Here is a 23389-nt window from a genome sequence, read left to right as displayed (position 1 = left end):
AGTTACCGGCTTGCTTTGCTCTTCTCCAAATAAGGATAAGGCCATATCTGATTGCAAATCAATCAATGCAAGATGAAATATTTTGTTTTGAAAGAGATGGAATTGTAGGTACATAGACGGCAGTTCCTCAGGCCCTAGGGGATTCACAGATTTCAGTTAGTTATTGCATGTTGCAACATTGTCTGCTACCAAGATACGTTCTACATATTCCAATCGGAAGTCGGCTGCTTCAAAATTGTTACGCTTCATTATGCCTAGGAATTCTCGGTACACTGGACGGTCTCCAGTGTCATAAGGAGGTTTACAGTCTCAATGTTGTGACTGCCAACCAACCACATGACCCTGAAAGCGCTGACTTTGAGTGAAATTATTTGATGAGCCAAGTGCCGTAAATTTGTAACAAAATCATTCCATTATTCCAAACATTAACCATTTTTATAAACCCTAAATGAATTACTGATAGACAAGTGGACCAAGGTCGACGTAAGTGCCGGTATGCTTCTGCACCTCGATGGAGTATCGCTCGCCGAACTTGCCAAGCTGCTCGGCCAAGATCTGAAGAGCGACCAATTTGGAGTGAACTCGGACCATTGGAAGGGCACCAGTCATGTAATAGCACTTCGGAATGCCACAGTCTCGGTAGAGACTGTAAATCTCACCCTCAGCATCCAATCCCCAAGTCTTATTGAGCTTTGCGGCCCACTTAGGACCGAGAGTCTCGGCAACAGACTCCTTGCTACCGGTGAAACCGGTGCAGAAGATAACCAAGTCTGGCGAAAGTTCGCTGCCGTCCTTTAGCACAACAAAGTCCTCGGTAAAGTGGTCGATCTCACCCGGCTGCATCTTAATATCGCCGTTGATGATCTTCTCGCAGCAGCCACTGTCGAAGTAGAAACCACCACCTCGCTCCATGGAAAGGAAGTGGTGACCGGCGCCATCTGGACCTGTGTACCACTGGAAGCTTGCCTTCTTGAGGCCCTCAATCATGTCCTTATCGAGTTCGGCAATTCGAGCAATCAGCTTCTCACTCGTAGACTTTACAACAGCGTTTGGCATGGTGCCAATAATTCGGTCAGCATAGTTGAGATCCACGCCGTTCCGCCACATCTCACCGAGAGTCTTGACGTTACCATTCTCAATGGACATGACAAAGGTTGGAGAACGCTGGAGAAGGGTTGGGTGGGCACCATGGTTGACCAAGTCAAGCGAAATGTCGTGACCACTGGAGCCGGTACCAACGACAAGGACCTTCTTGCCCTTCCACTCGGCACCACCCTTGTGCTGAGCGGAGTGGATGATTGGCCTTTTGAAGAGTTCCTGGCCAGGGAATGGAGCTGGCCATTTGGCCTTACCACCGATGAAGCCAGTGGCAGCAACAACGTGGGAGACGACAAAGTGATGATCAACGCCATCTCGGACAACAGTGACGTGCCACTTCTGGTCCTTCTCGTCAAAGTATGTTCGCTCTGGGTCGACGTTGGACTTGACCCAGACGTTGAGCTCAAGAGACTCAACGTAGTGCTCAAGCCAATTGGCGAGCTTGCCAGCGCTAATAAACTCTGGGAAAGTCTCTGGCCACTTCATGTAAGGTAACTCCTGGCTGTATAGGGTATCGTGGAGAGCAAGGGAGCCATATCGCTTTCGCCAGTTGTCACCAATTCGCTCGAATCGGTCAACAACCAGAGCCTTGACACCAAGGTGCTTAAGACGGGCAGCGACGGTGAGACCGGACTGGCCACCACCAATGATCAGAACAGATGGATCTGGGTTGTTAATCTCCTCCTGTCGCAATTGCTCGTATGGAACCGCGGCGTTCTTGTCACCGTGGATTCGGTTGGCTCCTGCGAGCTCTGGGTGGCCATGCACACCCGTCAGCTCAGTGTAGAGCACCTGGGCGCCAATTTCGCCGCTGGCAGTTCGCACAAGTCGAACAGTTGCGGCGCATGGACCCAGCTTTGTAGCAAAGTTGAAGCCAAACTCAATGTAGGAGTATTCGTCCAAAGTGTGAAACTTTGGCTCTAAGTCGACTTCACCGCCGTAAGCGCCTGCCACAGCAAGTCGGTCCTTAGCAGCCTGCAGAACATTGACCTTGGCCAAGCTTCGGTAGTCGTTGGTGAAAGCCACAACGTCTCGCCAGTACCCGCCCTCAACGATCAGGGCATCGAACTCATCGGCGTTGCTGGTCTCGACTGCATGCTTGAATTTGGACACAAACTGTTCCGCCAACGCACGCATCCGCTCAGGGGTGGTGTCTTTGGGGGTGAACTTGTTCTCTGGCAAAGGAGCGTCCACAACAGAGAAGTACTGGGTGACCATTCTAATTGCACTGATTGTGTTTCTATTCAACGATAGCTGATGATTCTCAATGTACAGGACGGACTGTCCCGTTTTATATCTTCGTTTGGACCGGGGAGGTCTTCTACAAATTGAATCAGTTGATCTTTTACTGTTTACCTATTTGCCTGTACTAACTTCCGGGTCCCTACTGCAGCAGACCGGTCGACAGCCTTTGAGCCGGGCCCCTCCTTTGGGGCAGCTAAGCCTAGGACCGGTTTACCCTGTGAGACTCAGTAGGTTTTTCTGCCTCTGACCGGTTCAGCCTATTGAGACTCAGCAGTCTCATCCTTGTTGATAACCCAGTGCAGACGTTAATCGGTCCGGCCCATGCAGGGTAACTGACCATAATACCCCGGAGAAAGGCTCCGCAGTTGGCAATCGGAATGTGGGTGACGACGATCATGGTGGGGGTAGCCGATATGTGAAACTGTGGGGAAGAGCGAAATATTCGGAGCTCATTTCCGAGCCGATATTATATAGTCTTAGCAGCAATTGCAAGATATTTCTAATCTCTCGCCTTAACCGCTCGGCCATAATGCCTAATGCTTGAAAAATGGTAATTGTATACAAAATAGGCCATCTGCGGAGGCTCGAGAGAGCTGGGATCACGCTTCGTGGCTCAAATCGCTATTCGAGCGCATGCTAGAAGAGAACACGACGTCTCCTCCGCCAAACCCCAGCTACCTGCTAGAATCTCTAGATTATTAGTATAGATTATTCAATGACATTTCTTGCTGCATACTTTCAATTGAATGCGGGTGACGACTATCATGGTGGGGGTAGCAAATCAAAATTGCGGAGTAGAGCAAATATTCGGAGCTCATTCCCGAGCCGATATTATGTAGCCTTAGCAGCAAGTCAATTGTAAACAAAATAGACCTAGAGCACAAAATGAAATCAATCGAAAGCACCAAGTGTAACCAAGTACGAAGTAAGAAATGCCATTAAATAATCTATACCATGGTACTAATAATCTAGAGAGTCTAGCAGGGAGCCGGGGTTTGGCGGAGGAGACGTCGTGTTCTCTTCTAGCATGCGCTCGAATAGCGATTTGAGCCACGAAGCGTGATCCCAGCTCTCTCGAGCCTGGTTGAGGGTCATGATACATATTTGAAGCTGCAGCTTCGAAACCACCGCCTGATTGGAGCGGAAGTCTGCAATAAGGATAGCCATTGCAGTGACGAATAGCGGGTAAACATCCTGTGGGATCGCCAACAATTCTGTGCTGGCGAGCTTGATCACCTGCGAAACAATCTCATTCGCAAATTGAACAGACTCTTCTAGCGAGCAAACTTCGAGTACTTCGGAGTCAATCATTCGCGGTCGATATATGTAGATCATTAAATGGTGGTGAATCATAGCCATGTAGATGGCTGGAAGAGATTTTGGTCTCTTGGCCCAGTCAACGATTTCAGGCAATTCCTGGCGCCAAGCTGCCAACTCGTCGCGATACTCTACCGGGTTACATCTAGGATCCGACCGTGGGTAGTAACGGCTGCTAAACACCTTCCACATCAGCATGTTTGCCTTGCAGACCTCTACCAGCAGATGGTAATAGTCTGGGTCGGATTTACCAAACAGATCAGTATCATCAGGATCCTTGTCAACCAATTCAAAATCTTCAACCATCAAGGGATCCACATCACATCGGAACTCACAGATCTTGTGAGGTCGACCAAGAGTAATGGACGCCATAATATCTCGCATAACCATGCACCACCAAATAATCCGTAGATGGCTCTTATCAAACTTATCCACGCTGGAGCGCACTGTAAACCGGTGCATCCCCAAGTCTTCGGCTATGTTTACGGCCACCGAAAGCCATGCACGGTTGTTCCAAACCCTCCTAGGCTTGCCTCCATGGAATGATAAGAGGAATGCAGCTTGTAGCACAACCACCAAATCAGACTCAGTATCATCATCAAAGAGCCTCTTGGCATCCTCATAAAAAGCCTTTTTGGCGTCCTGTCGATAGGAAAAGCCTGCGTTGTGAATAGCCGTCGAATTGCAGTGGTAACACGCTGCAAAGCACACAGCATTCATCAGCACGGGCGGAACTGCCTGAAGCGCATATTTCTCAGCAAACCATCTCCTGTTGATAATTGGGTAGAAGGGATGAATAACATGGAAATAAACCCGCAGAAGCTCCTTTAGCGACCCTTCCTGAATCCGACTAGCGGTGCTCTCACAGCTGGGTGAAGAGGCAATATCGCTAGACGGTGGCCATTCTAAGTTCCCTGAATTATTTCCCGCAGAAACCTGGCTGATGGACTCCGATCCTTCTTCTTCAGCTGACGTCGCAGTCATATAGACGTGTCCGCTGTCCTGGAGTCGTCGCAGTAACAAACTCAATGGACAAGATTCGCCTAGAAAAGTTAATTTTTGTCGGTTAACTTTATTGTTATGGGATCGCACCACATCAAAGTTCAATTCTATGCCTTCGTGATCTTTGCGATACACTGACAGGTACATCGATCCTCGTCGGTTTGAAGGCCCTGCTCCCAGTTCCGAGTTATAATTATTGCTATAGTTGAAGTTGTTGAAACTTCCTCCATTCATTTGATTGTCCACCGGGCTAGGAGTAAAACTTGGGAGCCATTCCAGTTGTCCGAATCGCCCAAAAGGCGATCCAATTGATAACACCGAGCTGGCTCTCGGGACTTCTTCTATCTCTGGGCAATGATCATTATTGTCGTTATTTTCGCTCTGGGGGAATGCATTATTTTCGTAGCCGCCCAAATAAGTTCTTTCACTCACAGCCGCCTGGCTCGTATGCTGAACTGGATGCTCCAATGAGTCCTCATTTTCTTGAGTGCTCGGTAATTCTTCGTTAATGGCGTTCGCCGGAATATTCACTCCGCCGGGACGCTGCGACCCACCATTAGATATTGAGATAAGAGTATTTGCTATATCGAAACTCGATCTCTTCTTGGGCAAAAACAGCTCGCACGAATCATCTCCGCGCTTTTCACATCTCGAGCAGGGTATTCCATGAGTCGTGATATCACATTTCATCTTCTGTCGATGACACTTTTGGCACACAAACGATGCCCTCTTAGGTCGCGACTTGCTTACGCCGAACTCATTCCCAGGCGTTGAAAGCATTTTTTCTGCCCACAGCGTACGATATCGATTAGTTCCCCTCTCTCGTCAGGGTTGGACATATATATGCCCCTGGCAGCCTAGGGTGTTTCACTAGGTACCCCACACCGATATGCACACCCACCCGCATTGGTATGCCCCACGTTCTGCCCTCCGAAAACGCATAAATCGGAGATGAGCTTCCGAAGGAGATATCCTGAATAAGTTTCCACATAAGGCAGCTTCCTGCCGCGTTAATACTAGTAATTTGAGAAGAGCTCTTTCTTTGATCTGCTAAAATCGATCTAAGCTTAAAGCTTGTAGAATAAATAGTCTACGGCTGTCAGTACCGCTATATTGTGGGTAATCTGCCTGACACTACATGGTGAGCAGGACGGTAGATCGGGTTCTGCGGAAATGCCTTTCACCATGTGTTTAGATTACGTGTTTATCCGGTAGACGTATTCTCTACGGTGCCATAGTTCTGCTTTACATTTACAATTTTGAAATGTCCAGAACTTAAGCTAACTAACGAATGCTCGATTTAAACATTGAGATCTCTTTTGAGCCTTTTCTAGTGCCCTATTTACTGGTTTTAAATACCGTAAATCAGTCACAAGATTCATTTTACATTAACGCAGTTAGCGCATCTCAGAGTATTATATGACAGGATGTAATGGTGCAGTAGTAATTGAAAAAATAAATTAAAAAAAAAAAGGTTAACAGTTATTATGCTAACGTGTACTCATACGTTATATGGAAACGAAAAGTCTAAACGAAGATGAGGAGCTAATATGATCGTTGGCAATTTAGGAACGGCCAATCTCAAGATTACGTGAGTGACACCATGCGATGCTGATAGTGTCAGCGATACTTCCCGAGGGGGGTATTATCAACGTTGCGCATGATAATGCACCAGCCACAAAAATCATTTGACTTCATCTCAGAGTATTATATGGGAGGTTGTAATGATAGTAACGTATTAATATGAGTATAATAGATTCTGATAATAATATTGATGCCGATAATTCACGTCCTTATCAATTGGCGTCGAAATCAACTTATAATGCGCATCCAAAACGTGGAAGGACTAAGGCGTAACTGAGCGCGGCTGAAAGGTGCATAGGTAAATACTGTTAGCCACATTTCTCAAGAACATGTTTTCGAATGCAGGCAAACCGTCAAGTTCATCTAACGCGACGATCCCCAACTAATGGCCCATTTCAACAATACCGCATTTCTTCCATTTGTGATATACCATGGTATTGCCGATCGAGACGGGCCGGGATCTAGTTTAAATGTGGGCACGCGCCAATTAAAATTAAAACATACAGATAGCACTGACGCGGTAGCGGTTTGTAGAAGTCGATTACGTGTTGTCACAAACCGCGTCATTATCAATTCAATTATCTAATGATCGGTATTGCTCTGGAATCAGCAGCTGTATTCTCTTGAACGGTCAAATCAAATATAAATCGGTCAAAGCAGTTACGTTACAGCTACAATAAACAGTACGCAGGCTTTGCAGGCTTTAGTCAGCGTCCGGATGATAGTCCATAAGAGGAAAAATAAATTACTTAGGCAGTACCAATGGTACAGTAATCGCTTAATAGAGCTCCACAATTTTGTGATAGTTTATGATGCTGCATTGGGCACTAGAGTCTCGAAGCAAAGCAAGATGCACACGTATTTTTCACTGAGAGGGCGCGGTATCACTGACGAATCTTTTCATCCTCATATGCATCAAAGGAGTCCGAGATGCAGGGCACAAAGTAAGTTGCAGTTTTACAATTACTCAAATTCTATATTCTATATGATATTTTAGAAAATAGCCATGGCATTAGGCGCAGAGGAAACACCGCCTACAGCATTGAATGGTACACTGGTTACGAAGAATGAATACCGGCCCAGCTTTTGGCACACCTTGGCAAGGCCTTCCAGGTCGAACATCTCACCAATTGGAACTCCCCAGCCCGCAAGAAGATAGTGGTGAAGAGAGAAATTGGGATCTTTCGGTGGGAAGACCTCGAAACTGACCGCATCGCTGGCAACTGCGCTGAAATGGTGGTCCCACAGCCACTTGACCATCTCTTCGCTAGCCTCAACACCAGTATGGTATGCAATTGGCCCGTTTCTGTAAGCAATCATTTGCTCCTCAGTAAGGGAATTCCACTCCTCTATGAACCCTATTCGGAGGAACAAAATGTCACCCGGCTCAATTTTGACATTGAAGTACTCACATACTTCATTCAACTCTGCGACTGTGATGCCGAAGTGGGCCATAGTGGACACCTTGTTGCCCTTGGCTACAGCCCACGAAGCGTAATCGATCAAGACACCCCGGCCTGCAATTCCCTCCTGCGCCCAGTGGTGAATGCCGATTCGGTCCGACTTTCCTTCAGCGATTTCCTTTTTCGATGTGCCGCCATACCACAGCTGGCCGTCAGAAGACTCCTTATCCGGCTGGGAATGGTGCCTGAACCCATCCCATTGTGATGACTGCTGTGGGTTGAAGTGGTACTCGTCGTCAAAGGACGTAGGACTTGTTTTCCAAGTTAGTTTTACTCAATGATTTTTTAAAGACTGGCAGAATTTTCTTACCCGCTCTGAATGATTTTCATATCATAGTGGATACGATCAAAGTATGGCTGCTCCACTTTGTGAAATTCCCAGCCCAGGCCTACTCTATCTCCAGATCTAATCTCCTTGGACGCGCTTTTGGCAACGTGGTCCGGAGTCAGCAGGTTTAGCATGCCCATGCCTTCTTCGTGGGACCCTGGCGGACCCCACACCCAGAACCGCTTCTTGTCCTGGAGGGCCTCGTATGATGGCAATTCAGCGAACGAAGTTGGTTTGGTCATATTTTCTATATTCGCGATAGTAATTATGTAGTTTATGCCTGATGGTAAGATTTCCAACTATAATCCCGGTCTTATATCATCTGATTCCGGCCTGCTATATTATGACTCTCTTCCGGCAAGATCCAAGCGATGATCCGGCAGAAAAGCATTAAATGCAGCCATTTCAAACAATTATAATTCGGTTTAGACCAGTATAGGCAGGCCGGTAAAGGTCCACCCCCTAACCGGGGGTGACCGGTCGGTTATGCACAGCCGGGTAAGTTTTCATCACCAAATACGACTAGCCTACCATTCGGCAAGGGAGCCTTATCAACCCGTGTGGGTATCGTATGATAACTAAAAAAAGACCTGTTGGTATCATATGATACTAAAATAGACATTAGGTAGGCACATGTAAAATGTATATATAAAACAAATTCACTATTCAGTTACATAAAAATAAAATCAATCAAACTTCGGTAACGTATTCACGATACTCTTCATCGTTAGTTTTGGCAGCAATGGCGCGTTCTTGAGGTGGAATATACTCCTCACCTCGCTTCTCATGGAAGTCCTTGGCGAAGAAGGTGTCGAGCTCTTCGAGAGACATGTTCTTCGTCTCAACATAGAAGAAGTGGGCCACGGCAGCCGCGACAAAGTTGAACACAACATAAATGATATAGTACCGGTATCCAATGTTCTGTGCCGCAATTGGAGTAATCAGCACAATGATATAGTTGAACATCCAGTTTGTGGCAGTCGCAACACCAGCTCCCAAGAATCGCCACCGCTGAGAGTTAATCTCGGCTGGGTAGAGCCACGGAACCACGTTGACGGTGAACCCATAGATGCTGATATACACGAACATGAAAGCCACTGCGACAAGTCTAGACGTCTTAGTGCCCAGAGCTAAGCAGACTGTGACGGCGAGGTAGCACAGACCACCACAGATCCAGCCAAGTACTGCGGACTTCTTCCGACCCATTTTATCGATAAGGAAGACGCCCACAAAGGTGAAAAGGACCAGGTTCATGCTGTTACCAGCAGAAATGATGAGACTCTGCGACTGGTTGAAGCCGGCGTAGTTCTGCACAATGTACGTCATGTAGTAGTTGATGACATTGACACCACCCAGCTGCTGGAACATCTGCGACGAGGCACCCAGCAGGATTCGCCGAATGTTCTGTGTCTCATCCTTACGGAACAGATCCTTGAAGGAGGTGGATGCAGCCACCTCCTTCTCGTGCTTGTAACTGAGCACCACTTCATCTAGCAGAGTCTGGACGTCGTAGTGGTCTAGGGGCTTCTTCATCAGCAACGAGATGACATGGCCACTCTCCTCGACCCGATCCCGCGAGACAAGCCATCGCGGAGACTCTGGAAGATACAGACACATGACCGCACAGAGCACGGCGAACATGCACTGGAGGCCTACGGGGAACCGCCAGGCGAACGACGAAGTCACGAACCGCATTCCAAAGTTGAGCCATCCCACGATAACGCACCCAAAGTCAGCAATGGCCAGCTGGGCAGCGATGAACTTGCCTCGATAGAGCGGCCCGCACGTCTCGGCCAGCCACACGGGGATAGTGGAAGTCAGCATACCATTTCCGAGTCCAGCCACAATTCGGCCGGTGATGAGCTGGCCCACCGAGAAGGAGCTCGCCTGGAGGATAGCACCCACGATGGTGATGAGACACCCGAGCAGGATGGCCTTTCGGCGCCCCAGGTAGTCCCCGAAGAAGCAGATACCAATGCACCCGACGAAGCTGCCCAGATCAAACGTGGACGTGATGTGGCCAAGCAAATCCGAGTCCGGGTTATTGAACACGTCGAGGAAATACTTGTTGATGATGATACCGTTGAGAAGACCGGAGTCGTAGCCAAACAGGGTGAACCCCATGGCACAGCAGAACATAATCTGGGGTGCGCAGGGGATCACCGAGTAGACGAGCTTATCCTTCTTCGTCCGGAGATACGACCTGCTGTCAGTGTTTGATGTGTCCGCCATTTTCTGTCACAGCGAAAGTAATATGAAGTGCTTCTATGAAAAGGGATCTCCAGGCTTCTTATATATAAGCATTTCGATAGAGTATGTCTTTAAGTCTACTCTGACGTAGGAAATGCTTCGCCGGCGTATTGGCATGTAAGCGTAATCGAAGCCTACACTACCCCGCCTGTCACCGGTATAGTGATCTGCATTAACCGGTACTAATAATTTCAGACAATTCCATTGTCGATCTGCTGTACCGGCGAAAGCTTGGCTTGAAATTTTGCCAGCCTGAGGACTCCTTGGGGCGATCATCCCTGGTGAACCATCGTCTCCGATAATCCACCTGCGGGGGTGGAGGAAACTGTTTCATGATGATCAGGACCGGTGATGGACGACGTCCTCCTCAGGTTTTGTGTACCGGTGCATTAGGTACACAGTTGATATGCTGGGCCGGACTGAATATGTGGTGGTAATTTTCTACCGAGTGTGATGCAGCACCTTGCATAGTGCAGCCATACCCCACAATGAGACCTCGAAACCGGTTAATCCCCCACCTTCCGGTTAACGCAACCGACTACCTGAATCCTTACGGTTTTATCGAACCTTCCGGCTAACTCGAAGGACCGGTTGAGGCATAACCGGTCGATCCAACGAATACAAGCTGATTGCTAGACTGCTTTAAAGCTGGCCTTTGGGCCAGAGAAATAGAATTTCATCAATACAAATAAAATAATACACACACACAGAACCAATTAAAGATGACTGGAACTACTTCTGAGAAGATCCTCCGATTCGGTGTTGTTGGCGCTGGCCGAATGGGCAGCATCCACATCGAGAACATCCTGGCTACTCGATTCACCACCGTCACTGCGGTCATCACTGTAGTCGAGCATGAAAAGACCTGGGTCCGGGAGACCATCCCAGGCGCCAAGATCCACGAAACCTACGACGAGTTCGTCCAGGACCCAGAGGTCGACGCGGTTATCATCTGCAGTCCGAACTTCCTCCACGAGGAGCACTTCATCAAGGCCCTACAGAACGGCAAACACGTGTTCTGCGAGAAGCCTCTCTCCATTGACTCTAGCATTGCGTGGAAAATGTACAATGAGAGCCTCAAGTACCCAGATCTCAAGGTTGCCTGTGCTTTCCCACGACGGTTTGTCGATGCTTACAAGGACGCTCGAGCCGCCATTGCTGCCGGCGAGATTGGCGAGGTAATCAACGTCCGATCGCAGACCACCGATCTCTACGATCCGTCCCCTGCATTCGCCAACTACGTCAAGACCTCTGGCGGTATCTTTGTTGACTGCAACATCCACGATTTGGATGCCGCGTTGTACCTGATTGGCAAGGATGTGACTCCTGTCACTGCCTACGGTACCGGTACCACTGAGGTTTTCCCACAATTCAAGGCCTGGGGCGATGTGGACAACAGCTTCGGCCTGGTCAACTTCACTGAGGGCGTAGTTGTTAGCGTCCACGGTTCTCGAGACAACCCACACGGCCACCACTCTTGCACCGAGGTGAACGGCACCAAGGGCCGAATTCTCATCAACGGTGAGCCACGATACCGAAACATTGACATTAGCAGTGCCGCCGGCACCAAGATGACAGCCGCTGCCACCCAGATGGAGCTCTTCTCTGAGGCCTACCGAAATGAGATTACTGCCTTCCGAGACTGGGCGCTGTTTGACTCTACTGACCATGGATTCAACCTCAAGGATGCTGCCAAGGCTGTCTCCATGGGTGAGCAGCTGCAGAAGAGTGTTCGATCTGGCGAGATTGCCAAGATTGAACTCTCTGCTTAACTGGGGAAAAATTATATTAGATATATCATGAAATAGACTGGAATTTATACCACAACTGCAGTAATATCTTACGTTAGAGTAGACGGATTTCTTATCTTGGAGAGGGAATAGTCTTTATTGAATTGTCATCATCGTGTTTGTTACTGTCCTTAGACTGGTAGCTGAGTCTGTAAGAAATAAAATACCGTTACATTGTATATCACTTATCATGCGATATAACTAAGCTTCTTTAGTGTCAATAGCTAATATATTAATGACTGTTCAATTTCGCTGATTTTCTTTCATATCAATTGGGCTCCACAGTAGTCGTGAAAACTGCTTGCCTGAGCTAGTTAACGGTCAGGAAAGATCTCTCCTACAAGATTTTTAAAACTCTGTTGATTGACAGTCTCTTTAGCCGACAATTGAACGAGGGCTCTCTTTAACGAATTCGGATATTGGTACAAGCCCTCTGTCTATACCCGGATACCCGGAGGAAGGAAACGGTGGAATTGCAACACAGAATAGCGCCGGCAATTTCTGGCCTGAATAGCCGAGTCTATGAATTCATAATTTGTCTTTAGCATACCATTGGGCGACGGCTCTCTTTAACGAATCAAAGGCATTGGCACAAAGTCCCCGGGTTAAACCAGGAAGTAGGAGACAGTAGAAATTTACAGACACGGGCCAGCACCGGCAACTCCTAAGCCTGAATAGCCGAGTTCCCCTACAATGGATTGGCATAACCCCACCCACAAAAAGAATAGTAGTACACTGTTCCGATCAGAAACCAATTGAGGCAACACAGGATTGTTTTACTTTTTTGGGCGATAGAATTGCCGCGGTTTATAATAGCTGTTGCCCAACAAGCGCCATCGGCCAGCTGGCGAACCGTTGTCAATCATAAAGAAGACAAGGTTTTTTGGTCTATTAGCAGAGCTTTTTCCGACCCATGGGGGCGTAATGTACCCAATCCCACGGCGCAAATGCGGAGCGACTGTGGGAGAAAGTAATAGTTAGCATGAAAGACTATATTTTTCAGGTATATTTTGAAGTGTACTCTGCTCTTGTTCTCAGCAGAATGCTAACGTAGTAGAATATACTCTTATTGTTGATACAATGTGTTTCACAAGGCTCGGTTCGTTAGCGGTGTTATGCAGTACGATCGACCCCTTCCAAGCGCGGATAATACACAACTCCGATTACGGATCAATTGACACAAAATGAGATAGTTTGCTTTTTTTTGTAATGGAACTGCGGGCACATTTGCTTAGCAGTCATGTGGCCTAAGAATATGCCAAATCTAGTTACCGACCGGCGTTACGTGCCGTACCATTGCCCGCCTTCAAGAGCGGATAATACACAATTATGATGGGACATCAATTGATGCACTAACAGAGAGCTTTGATTTTTCATGGGATATGATTGCCGATACGTAACAGCCATCGCTTAAATGCGGGATTAATCTTCCTATCGAAGTATAGTCAATCCATACTGAAAAATTGTGGGACCCAATTGATATGAAAGATTATGCTATGCGTTTTAGTAGAACCTTCTGGCCTCGGCCTCATTAAAGTCGCCAATAGATACTATTCTTTTCGGTACATTCGCTTAGAAATCTTCTGAAAAGGAGGCTTACAAATTGCCGGTTTACTTCGCAGTCTTTCAGGCCTAAGGCGATTTATAAGTCCGGTTACCTATGCTGCATGCTGTACCGTTGCCCGCCTCCATGCGACAATTCCGATTCCACCCCTCATTGATGGCAGTATTCCGCGTACCAGGTAGCACTCGCAGAGCCCAGTTAATGCAAAATCAGATTGCTTTGCCGTTTTATGTGATGGAATTGCCAGCACATGAGGTCGACAAACCTCAATTAGTTACCAGTATTGTACCATTGCCAGCCTCCTTGCCCTCTAATACACAGGCCAATAGAGGCCGTAAAAATCGCACAATTGAGTCCGTAAAGTTCTAACAAAATCATTCTATTATTCCAACCAAATACCTATTTTTTCAAAACCCCTAAATGAAAATGAATTACTGGTAAACAAGTGGACCAAGGTCAACATAAGTGCCGGTCTTCTTCTGCTCTTCAATGGAGTATCGTTCGCCGAACTGGCCAAGCTGCTCAGCCAAGATCTGAAGAGCCACAACCCGGGACTGAGCTCGGGCCAATGCAATAGCACCGCTCATGTAGTAGCACTTTGGAATGCCGCAGTCTCGGTAAAGACCGTTGATCTCACCCTCGGCATCCAAGCCCCAAATCTTCTTGAGGTTCACGGCATGCTTAGGACCAAGAGTCTCGGCAACAGATTCCTTGAAACCGGTGAAACCGGTGCAGAAGATAACCAAGTCTGGGGTCATCTCGTTGCCGTCTTTGAACACTACGGAATCCTCGGTGAAGTGGTCAATCTCGCCCGGCTGCATCTTAATCTGGCCATTGATGATCTTCTCGCAGCAGCCACTGTCGAAGTAGTAACCGCCGCCTCGTTCCATGGAAAGGAAGACGTGACCAGCACCGTCTGGGCCTGGGTACCACTGGAAACCTGCCTTCTTCAGGCCCTCAATCATATCCTTATCGAGCTCCGCGATTCGAGCAATCAATTTCTCATGCATAGACTTGGCCACCGCCTTTGGCATGGTGTCGGCAATTCGGTCAGCGTAGTCAAGATCAACGCCGTCCTGGAAAAGATCGCCGTTGAGAGTCTGGATAATACCCTTCTCAATGGACATGGTAAAGGTGGGAGATCGCTGGAGCATGGTCGGGTGGGCACCGTGGTTAACCAAATCCAGGGAAATATCGTGACCGCTGGAGCCGGAACCAATGACAAGAACCTTCTTGCCCTCCAACCCTGCACCACCCTTGTGGTGAGCAGAGTGGATGATTGGCTTCTTAAAGAGATCCTGGCCTGGCAATGGAGCTGGCCACTTAGCCTTACCACCGGAGAGACCAGTGGCCATGACAACGTGGGATACAACAAACTGGTAATCAACGCCGTCTCGTACAACAGTAACGTGCCACTTCTGGTCCTTCTCGTCGAAGTAGGATCGCTCTGGGTCGAAGTGAGACTTGATCCATACGTTCAGCTCAAGTGCCTCCACGTAGTGCTCGAGCCAGTTGGCAAGTTTACCAGCATTGATGAACTCTGGGAAAGTCTCTGGCCACTTCATGTATGGGAACTGCTGGCCGTACAGGGTATCGTGCAAAGCCAGAGAGCCGTATCGCTTTCGCCAGTTATCACCAATTCGCTCGAATCGGTCAACGACAAGAGCCTTGACACCAAGGTGCTTGAGTCGGGCAGCTACAGTCAAACCGCACTGGCCACCGCCAATGATCAGAACAGATGGGTCTGGGTTGTCAATCTCTTCCTGTCGCAACTGCTCGTATGGAACCGCGGAGTTCTTGTCACCATGGATTCGGTTGGCTCGGATTCGCTCTGGGTAGCCGTGGACACCTGCAAGTTCGGTGTAGAGCACCTGGGCACCCACCTCGCCGCTAGAAGTTCGCACAAGTCGAACAGTAGCAGTGCTTGGACCCAGCTTGGTAGCGAAGTTGAAACCAAACTCAATGTAGGCGTATTCGTCCAAAGTGAAGAACTTTGGCTCCATATCGACTTCACCACCGTAAGCGCCGGCAATAGCAAGTCGATCCTGGGCAGCCTGCAGAACATTGATTTTGGTCAAGCTTCGGTAGTCATTGGTGAAGGCCACAACGTCTCGCCAGTAACCCCCCTCGACGATCAGGGCGTCGAACTCCTCGGCGTTACTGGTCTCGACTGCATGCTTGAATTTAGCCACAAACTCTTCCGCCAACACACGCATCCGCTCAGGGGTGGTGTCCTTGGGGGTGAACTTGTTCTCTGGCAAAGGAGCATCCACAACAGAGAAGTACTGGGTGACCATTGTAATTGGACTGATTGTGTTTCTATTCAACGATAGCTGATGGTTTGAATCTGTCAAGGACGAATTGTCTCATTATATACCTTCGTTTAAGCCGGAGATGTCTTCTCCAAAATCGAATCAGTCGATCTTTTTTTTACTGCCTACCTATTTGCCTACGACTAAACAACCGGGTCCCATACCCTCCTACTACAACCGGCCCATTGAACCGGGCCCATTCTTTAGGTAGCTAAGCCTGCAACCGGCCTAACCTGTGGAGGTGACTGGTTTATCCTATAAGATATCCAAGAAGTCGTTAACCGGTGTGTAAGTGTCAGCCGGTCCGGCTCAGGCGAGGTAACCGGCTAACGACCGGGGTAGGGGCTCCGTCGCCGGGCATTTTACATCACCCACTTCACTATATGCACAGTGCGGGGCCATTTTGGCGGGGTAGGTAGCCGGTCTTCTGTACGCATTGAAAGTCGGCCGTGTTTTTAGTATTTGCGGAGTAGGGCGAACATCCCGTGGTCGCAATATGGCGCAGGTTTAAGCGGCCATTGGCCAATACAAAAATAGACATATAGTACAAAATGAAATCAATTGGAAACAGCCAAAAACAGTGTGTCTAAGAAATGCCATTGAATAATAATACCGGTAATAATAATCTATACTGCAATTAGAGAGTCTAGCAGGCCCCCGGGGTTCGGCGGAGGGGACGTCGTGTTCTCTTCCAGCATGCGCTCGAATAGCGACTTGAGCCACGAAGCGTGATCCCAGCTCTCTCTGGCCTGGTTGAGGGTCATGATACATATTTGAAGCTGCAGCTTCGAAACCACCGCCTGATTGGAACGGTAGTCTGCAATAAGGATAGCCATTGCAGTCACGAACAGCGGGTAAACGTCCTGTGGGATGGCCAATAACTCCGTGCTGGCGAGCTTGATCACCTGCGAAACGATCTCATTGGCGGATTGAACCGACTCCTCCAGCGAGCAGACTTCAAGCACCTCGGAGTCAATCATTCGCGGACGAGATATGTAGATCATTAGATGATGATGGATCATAGCCATGTAGATGGCTGGCACAGAGTTTGGTCTCTTGGCCCAGTCAACGATTTCAGGCAACTCCCGGCGCCAGGCTGCTAACTCGTCACGATATTCTGCTGGATTATATCTAGGATCCGACCGTGGGTCGTAACGGCTGCTAAACACCTTCCACATCAGCATGTTTGCCTTGCAGACCTCTACTAGCAGGCGGTAATAGTCTGGGTCGGATTTACCAAACAGATCAGTATCATCAGGATCTTTGTCAACCAATTCAAAATCTTCAACCATCAAGGGATCCACATCGCATCGGAGCTCGCAGATCTTGTGAGGTCGACCAAGAGTAATGGATGCCATAATATCTCGCATAACCATGCACCACCAAATAATTCGCAGATGGCTCTTATCAAACTTATCCACGGAGGAGCGCATAGTAGACCGATGCATCCCCAAGTCTTCGGCAATGTTTACGGCCACCGAAACCCACGCCCGGTTGTTCCAAACTCTTCGAGGCTTACCTCCATGGAAGGATAACAGGAACGCAGCTTGTAGCACAACCACCAAGTCGGGCTCTACATCATCATCAAAAAGCCTCTTAGCATCCTCATAAAAGGCCTTCTTGGCGTCCTGACGATAGGAAAAACCTGCATTATGGATAGCCGATGAATCGCAGTGGTAACACGCCGCAAAACACACAGCGTTCATTAGCACGGGTGGAACTGTCTGAGAGGCGTATCTTTCAGCAAACCATCTCCTGTTGATAATTGGATAGAACGGGTGAATAACATGGAAATAAACTCGCAGAAGCTCCTGCAGCGACCCTTTTTGAATCCGACTAGCGGTGCTTTCACAGCTGGGCGAGGAGGCCGCATCGCTAGACGGCGGCCAATCTAAGCTGCCTGAATTAGCTACCCCGGCATCCAGGCTCGTGGCCTCTGTTTCTTCTTCTGCAGACGCAGCAGTCATGTAGACGTGTCCGCTGTCTTGGAGTCTTCGCAGTAACAGACTCAGTGGACAAGACTCGCCTAGGAATGTTAATCTTTGTCGGTTAACTTTAGCGCTATGCGATCGGACTAGATCGAAGGTGAACTCTATGCCTTCGCGATCTTTTCTATATACCGACAGGTACATGGATCCCCGTCGGTTTGAAGGCATTGCTCCGAGCTCAAAGTTGTAGTTATTGTTATAATTGAAATTGTTGAAACTCCCTCCACCCATTTGAGAGTCCATCGGGCTTGGAGCAAAGCTTGGAAGCCATTCCAATTGTCCAAATCGCGAAAAAGGCGATCCCAGCGATAATGCCGAGCTGGCTCTGGGGACTTCTTCTATCTCCGGGCGATGATGACTATTGCCGTTATTTTCGCTCTGTGGGAATGCATTGTTGTCGTAACCACCCAGTTCAGCCCTTTCACGCACAGCTGTCTGGTTTGCTTGTTGAGCTAAAGGCTCGAATGAGTCCCCATTTTCTCGAGGACTCATTTCTTCATCAACAGCGATCGGCTGTCGATTCACTCCCGGAGTCTCCGCTTCGTCGGGCTGCTGCAGCCCGCCATTAGATATTGACATCAGAGTCTTTGCTGTGTCAAAACTCGATCTTTTTTTGGACAAAAACAGCTCGCACGAATCATCTCCGCGCTTTTCACATCTCGAGCAGGGTATTCCATGAGTCGTGATATCACATTTCATTTTCAGCCGGTGACACTTCTGGCACACAAATGATGCCCTCTTGTGTCGCGGCTTGCTTACACCGGACTCATTCACAGGCTTTGAAGGCATTTTCTACCCACAATGTACGATATCGATTATTTTCCCCCTCTCGTCAGGGTCGGACATATATATATAACCCCTCGCAGCCTAAGGGTTTCACTTGGTACCCCACACCGATATGCACGCCCCACCCACACCGGTAAACCCCACTTCAAGACCTCCGATAACGCATAAATCGGAGATGAGCATCCGAAAGAGATATTCCTGGGTAAGTTTCCACATAGGGCAGCCTCTTGCCGCGTTGATAATATGAGAAGTGCTCCTATTCTGATCTGTCAACATCTAAGCTAAAAGCTCGGAGATAACAAACGATCCGCGACTGCCAGTAACGCTGTGTAATATAATCTATCTTACTACCACTACATATAACTGTTTCTAATAGCAGGGCTTGATCGGGTCCCGTAGAAGAGCTTTTCAACATGGGGTTAGATTACAGTTTATCCGAAGACGTATTCTCTATACGATGCAATAGCTTCTGCTTTACAATTTGAAGAATTCCAGAACTGGAGGTAACTGACGGCATGATCGATTTGAATCGTTGAGTGCTCTCTTTAGCCCTATGTGCTGGTTACTAAATTTTGAATAGGCTGAGTAAAAGCAGTACCTTCATCATTTATACCTGCTATAGGGTGCAGTTGTAATACCAGGATTATTTTTTTTCCCCACTAACGGTACCACTACTGTACCCTAGGTATTCAAATAATCACATGTACTAAGAACTTCGACTCATCTGCACGGGGATGTACGGTCTGGACCTAGAAATATACTGGTCCATGCTCTACCTGCGTTTACAATATCTAAATTTTATCCTAATTTCATCAAAATTGAGCGCGAATTTCTAAATGTTCTGCTATTTGAAGGTGGATGTGTCTTATTACCTTTCAATACGGTACAGCTATTTGCTATTCCTGTCAGTATAAAAATCCAGCATAATAAATTGATGAATAGCTCTCCGTCGCGTCAATATTTTTGATGCATAATTGCAGGGTACACTTAAACGTATTCAACCAAAGAAGACCACAAGAAGAGGCTACAAAAGGATTACGAAATCGGAAAAATTGTGAAATACCCATGACCAATGTCGAAATAATTAAAGAAAAAATAGATAGATGTCGATATAAATCAATTGAGTACAGTAAGTATGTTGGTAGTCGAATAAATCTAACGCTACTGTAAATCGTTGATGCCGGTACTAGAAAAACAACAACACATGACCTACATTCAGGGCCATATAACACTGTAAAGACTGTGAAGACCCGTTTGACACTGGATGACACCTGGCAATATACTGAATTTCTATCACTGTGTCTGGTCGAGGTCTTCTCTAGCATTAGCAGATGTTTGCGGTCCAAATGCTTGGTCTTAGATGTACCGCCGTGCTGCGTGTTACTGTGGGGTTAACAAAATAGAACGAACGCGTAGCATCAGAAACGAATTCCAAGTACGAATCTGAGCATAGGTAATGTGTGGTACGTGCTGTCATGTAATATCTGTGAAACTTGTACTAAAGATAGAGTACATTGTATGCAGTTGAAGTCCCATGGATGCATGCATGAGAGCCCCTGAGCCGCAGATTGTACGTATGTCGAAAAAAGTGAAACAGAGACTGCAGGGCCAATCCTACTTTGCCTACAAGCATCTACTGGCTTTTTAAAAGCTTTTGCATCCCCTGTAGAACACCAGAGATGAATACATACCAAATGCGCTTTGATTCCAATACATTTAATTGCTGGTATAGATAGCGCAGACGATATTATCAAGTGATCTCGAGAACATCTCATAATGCGCATACAAAAAATGGAAGGTCTAACGCGTTACTGAGCGCAGTTGAAAGGAGCATAGGTAAACTAATGCTGTTAACCGAACTCTTCATGAACATGTATTCGAATGCAGGCAAACCGTTAAGTTCGTTTAACCCCATGATTCCTAACCAATAGCCCATATCGATAATACCTATGGCTCACCTCATTTCTTCCATGTATTTCTTTTCTGATTGAAAAATAGAGTTAAGGCTGTACTTTAAAAGATTGATCGAACTCCTTGCCGGATTCGGGAACAGAATTGACTTACTGCGATTTATAATGTAAAACAATGATGACCGATCGGCGCAGCTCGCACGGTACAAAGAGCCCCGGTCAAACTTTAAACAGTGTCAGGTCCCTTGATGTTAATAAGTCGAAGTATGCAAATACCTTCAACATTTATAAAGGCTTGAATTACTGGCTCAGAGTGCTTTGTCGATACAATAATTTTGAAAAATGAAGCCTTCGTCGTTCAGGAGTTCCGTTAGTATTACCCACATTGGCACGGCGACTGCTATTCTTGACATTGATGGTGTCAAGCTACTCACAGATCCGCTATTCTCTCCTGCTGGAACCGAGTGGGATATGGGCATCGCTATTCTTAAAAATTCAGATACCCCAGCACTGGGCCTTAGCGAGCTTCCACCCATCGATGCTGTGCTCTTGAGCCACGAGGACCATCCCGATAACCTTGATGAGCTAGGTCGTCGCCTCTTGGATGGGCGCCACGTCCTTACCACTATTGATGGTGCTAGAAAGCTCGCACCGAGACCAGGAGTCCGTGGTTTAAAGCCCTGGGAAACCGTTACCCTTTCTATAGGGGGAAAGAACTTCCAAGTGACGGGAACTCCTTGCAAGCACTTGCCAGGAGGGGAGTGCACTGGGTTTGTGTTGACAACTGACAGCTTTGGCGTCGGTGATAACGGCCTCCCCAATGCCATATATCTCTCCGGTGACACAGTTTATTTCGAAGAGCTGACCAAGATTGCCGAGAAGTGGAATGTCGTGGTCTCTATTCTTAATCTGGGCAGAGCTTTGGCCCCTTTGCCAGATGGGCCTGGTCCAATTACCATGGACGGTAAGCAGGGTGCTCGTCTTTTCCGTGAACTCCATGCAGGCATTCTGGTACCAATGCACTATGAGTCGTGGGATCATTTTTCTCAGAAAGGAAAGGAGCTCAAGGAGGACTTTGCCCAGGAAGGACTTGATAAGGAAGTCCTTTGGCTGGCGCCTGGTGTTCCAACAAAGGTTTTGTAATTCATCGATTTGTTTCTTGTATTGATTAAATACGCATTCAATGAACTTCCAAAATACTCGTAGTAATTTCAAGGCATAATATCATAGGGCCAATTGTATGTTTTATCGACGTTATTTGTTCTATAATAACGCTATTGCTATTCAGTAACCGCAAGTTACTAGATTATACGTTAGTCGGCTCTCTTTCATCTGATAGCTATCCGATATTTTTAACTGCTTATCATTGTAAAATATTTACAGATCCCGCGCTAATTATTCTATATATACAAAACACTAATACTCCGGTAACTTCCAATCGCCCCTGCTTTCACCAGCCAGCCATAAGAGGAGTTGTGGAATCCTCAGGAGGCACATTAACCCAAATATGAAATGAAGAACCGAGATACCCCACTGAGTCTCTGGGACAAGCGCCCTGACCCAAAACATCTCCAGCTTTTGTATTTCGTCAACGAAGGGCCGCATAACCTTTTCGTAGTTTGCAAGTGCCTGTGAAAAATCATCTGGATTCCTATTGATCTCACCGGCCAATACGTAAGCACCGACAAAACACCCTGTCGTTCCCATACCAGTCAATGTAGCAGGACAGTACCCCGCGTCGCCCAGCAAAACAACGCGCCCTTTAGAGAATGAGTCAATCTTGACCTGAACAAGCTCGTGGAAGTAAAAGTCCTCGGTCGTCGCCAACTCTTTGCGGAATCGCGAAGCTTCCCAGCCCACGTCTTTGATTTTACTTGCCACGTATTCCTTTTGCTGCTCAATTGTGGCTCGGCTGAGACTCCTCAATTCCTCGGAATCGTCTATCCAGAGGCAGCTGGCATAGGATTCAGTGGCGCTCGGGCTCCGGCGAAAAACCACGCGTCGGCCAGGAACGTGCAGCACTCGCCAGAAATTGTCGTCACTCGCGATGCGCGGAATGATCCAGTATGCAGAATACACACCAAGCCTTCGGTAGGGACTAGGAGCATATTCGGGTCTAATTGCCTTGCGGATCCGCGAGCCTTGGCCGTCGGCGCCGACCAGCAGATCGTATGTGTCTCTCGTGCCATCTGAAAAGTAAGCAGTGACCTTGGATTCGTCCTGTTCGAATCGCTCCACAGTCTTGCCAAAGATATAGTTGACCCTGTCCTTGGTGGAATCGTAAAGCACTCTCACGAGGTTTCCACGCATAATTTCATATTCAGAAGTAGGCCCCTGAGCGCCTCCAGACTTGTTTGCCAGAATAGTGCCTTTTGAGTTGTTCTTGTTGTCAATCAATGTCATCCCTTCTTCTTTGACGCACTTTTCACGGACAGCATCAAGGACGCCCATGCGTTTGAGCACCTCGATGCCCTGGTCTCGCACGTCAATCTGCGCTCCAGCGGCTCTAAGAGCAGGGAACCGCTCGACAATAGTGACATCGTGGCCAGCATTGGCTAGAAAGTTGGCCAGAGCAGGTCCTGCACATCCTCCACCGCAGATCAGCACTTTCAGTACGGTAGGCATAGTATAAATTGACGAGCTAAGAGATATTATCTATTGGAAATTAAATTGAATTCAGCTCAAATATAGGACTGAACTGGAAACTATATAACTTTTTTTTGATAGACAGGGCTATGACGTTGATAAACAA

The 23389-nt window shown here is 47.6% G+C and overlaps 9 protein-coding genes across 9 annotated transcripts; 2 read left to right on the top strand and 7 right to left on the bottom strand.

Annotated features, from left to right (window-relative positions):
* Positions 1 to 453: 453 nt before the first annotated feature.
* On the bottom strand, positions 454 to 2316 carry TRVA0_067S00364 (flavin-containing monooxygenase; the record flags this gene model as incomplete). Its single annotated transcript, XM_076687646.1, has 1 exon — positions 454 to 2316. One exon carries the CDS (start codon positions 2314 to 2316, stop codon positions 454 to 456), a length of 1863 nt encoding a protein of 620 aa, XP_076538127.1.
* A 987-nt stretch (positions 2317 to 3303) lies between these two features.
* On the bottom strand, positions 3304 to 5442 carry TRVA0_067S00342 (uncharacterized protein; the record flags this gene model as incomplete). Its single annotated transcript, XM_076687645.1, has 1 exon — positions 3304 to 5442. One exon carries the CDS (start codon positions 5440 to 5442, stop codon positions 3304 to 3306), a length of 2139 nt encoding a protein of 712 aa, XP_076538126.1.
* A 1797-nt stretch (positions 5443 to 7239) lies between these two features.
* On the bottom strand, positions 7240 to 8279 carry TRVA0_067S00320 (uncharacterized protein; the record flags this gene model as incomplete). The annotated part of the gene is made up of 2 exons (XM_076687644.1): positions 7240 to 7960; positions 8020 to 8279. The coding sequence occupies 2 exons, from the start codon at positions 8277 to 8279 to the stop codon at positions 7240 to 7242; spliced, it is 981 nt and encodes a 326-aa protein (XP_076538125.1).
* Positions 8280 to 8727: 448 nt separating this feature from the next.
* GAL2 (galactose transporter) lies at positions 8728 to 10269 on the bottom strand (the record flags this gene model as incomplete). Its single annotated transcript, XM_076687643.1, has 1 exon — positions 8728 to 10269. One exon carries the CDS (start codon positions 10267 to 10269, stop codon positions 8728 to 8730), a length of 1542 nt encoding a protein of 513 aa, XP_076538124.1.
* A 740-nt stretch (positions 10270 to 11009) lies between these two features.
* Positions 11010 to 12059, top strand: TRVA0_067S00276 (uncharacterized protein; the record flags this gene model as incomplete). Its single annotated transcript, XM_076687642.1, has 1 exon — positions 11010 to 12059. The coding sequence occupies one exon, from the start codon at positions 11010 to 11012 to the stop codon at positions 12057 to 12059; it is 1050 nt and encodes a 349-aa protein (XP_076538123.1).
* A 2013-nt stretch (positions 12060 to 14072) lies between these two features.
* On the bottom strand, positions 14073 to 15938 carry TRVA0_067S00254 (flavin-containing monooxygenase; the record flags this gene model as incomplete). Its single annotated transcript, XM_076687641.1, has 1 exon — positions 14073 to 15938. One exon carries the CDS (start codon positions 15936 to 15938, stop codon positions 14073 to 14075), a length of 1866 nt encoding a protein of 621 aa, XP_076538122.1.
* A 641-nt stretch (positions 15939 to 16579) lies between these two features.
* Positions 16580 to 18730, bottom strand: TRVA0_067S00232 (uncharacterized protein; the record flags this gene model as incomplete). Its single annotated transcript, XM_076687640.1, has 1 exon — positions 16580 to 18730. The coding sequence occupies one exon, from the start codon at positions 18728 to 18730 to the stop codon at positions 16580 to 16582; it is 2151 nt and encodes a 716-aa protein (XP_076538121.1).
* A 2249-nt stretch (positions 18731 to 20979) lies between these two features.
* On the top strand, positions 20980 to 21780 carry TRVA0_067S00210 (MBL fold metallo-hydrolase; the record flags this gene model as incomplete). The annotated part of the gene is made up of 1 exon (XM_076687639.1): positions 20980 to 21780. The coding sequence occupies one exon, from the start codon at positions 20980 to 20982 to the stop codon at positions 21778 to 21780; it is 801 nt and encodes a 266-aa protein (XP_076538120.1).
* A 273-nt stretch (positions 21781 to 22053) lies between these two features.
* TRVA0_067S00188 (uncharacterized protein) lies at positions 22054 to 23262 on the bottom strand (the record flags this gene model as incomplete). The annotated part of the gene is made up of 1 exon (XM_076687638.1): positions 22054 to 23262. One exon carries the CDS (start codon positions 23260 to 23262, stop codon positions 22054 to 22056), a length of 1209 nt encoding a protein of 402 aa, XP_076538119.1.
* Between the last annotated feature and the right edge of the window lie 127 nt (positions 23263 to 23389).

This window comes from Trichomonascus vanleenenianus (genome assembly GCF_965637985.1).
Source record: "Trichomonascus vanleenenianus strain CLIB 3782 genome assembly, contig: TRVA0_067S, whole genome shotgun sequence".
Lineage (NCBI taxonomy): Eukaryota > Fungi > Ascomycota > Dipodascomycetes > Dipodascales > Trichomonascaceae > Blastobotrys > Blastobotrys vanleenenianus.
The sequence above is the reverse complement of the archived record's forward strand: the minus strand, read 5'-3'. Positions and strand labels throughout refer to the sequence as shown.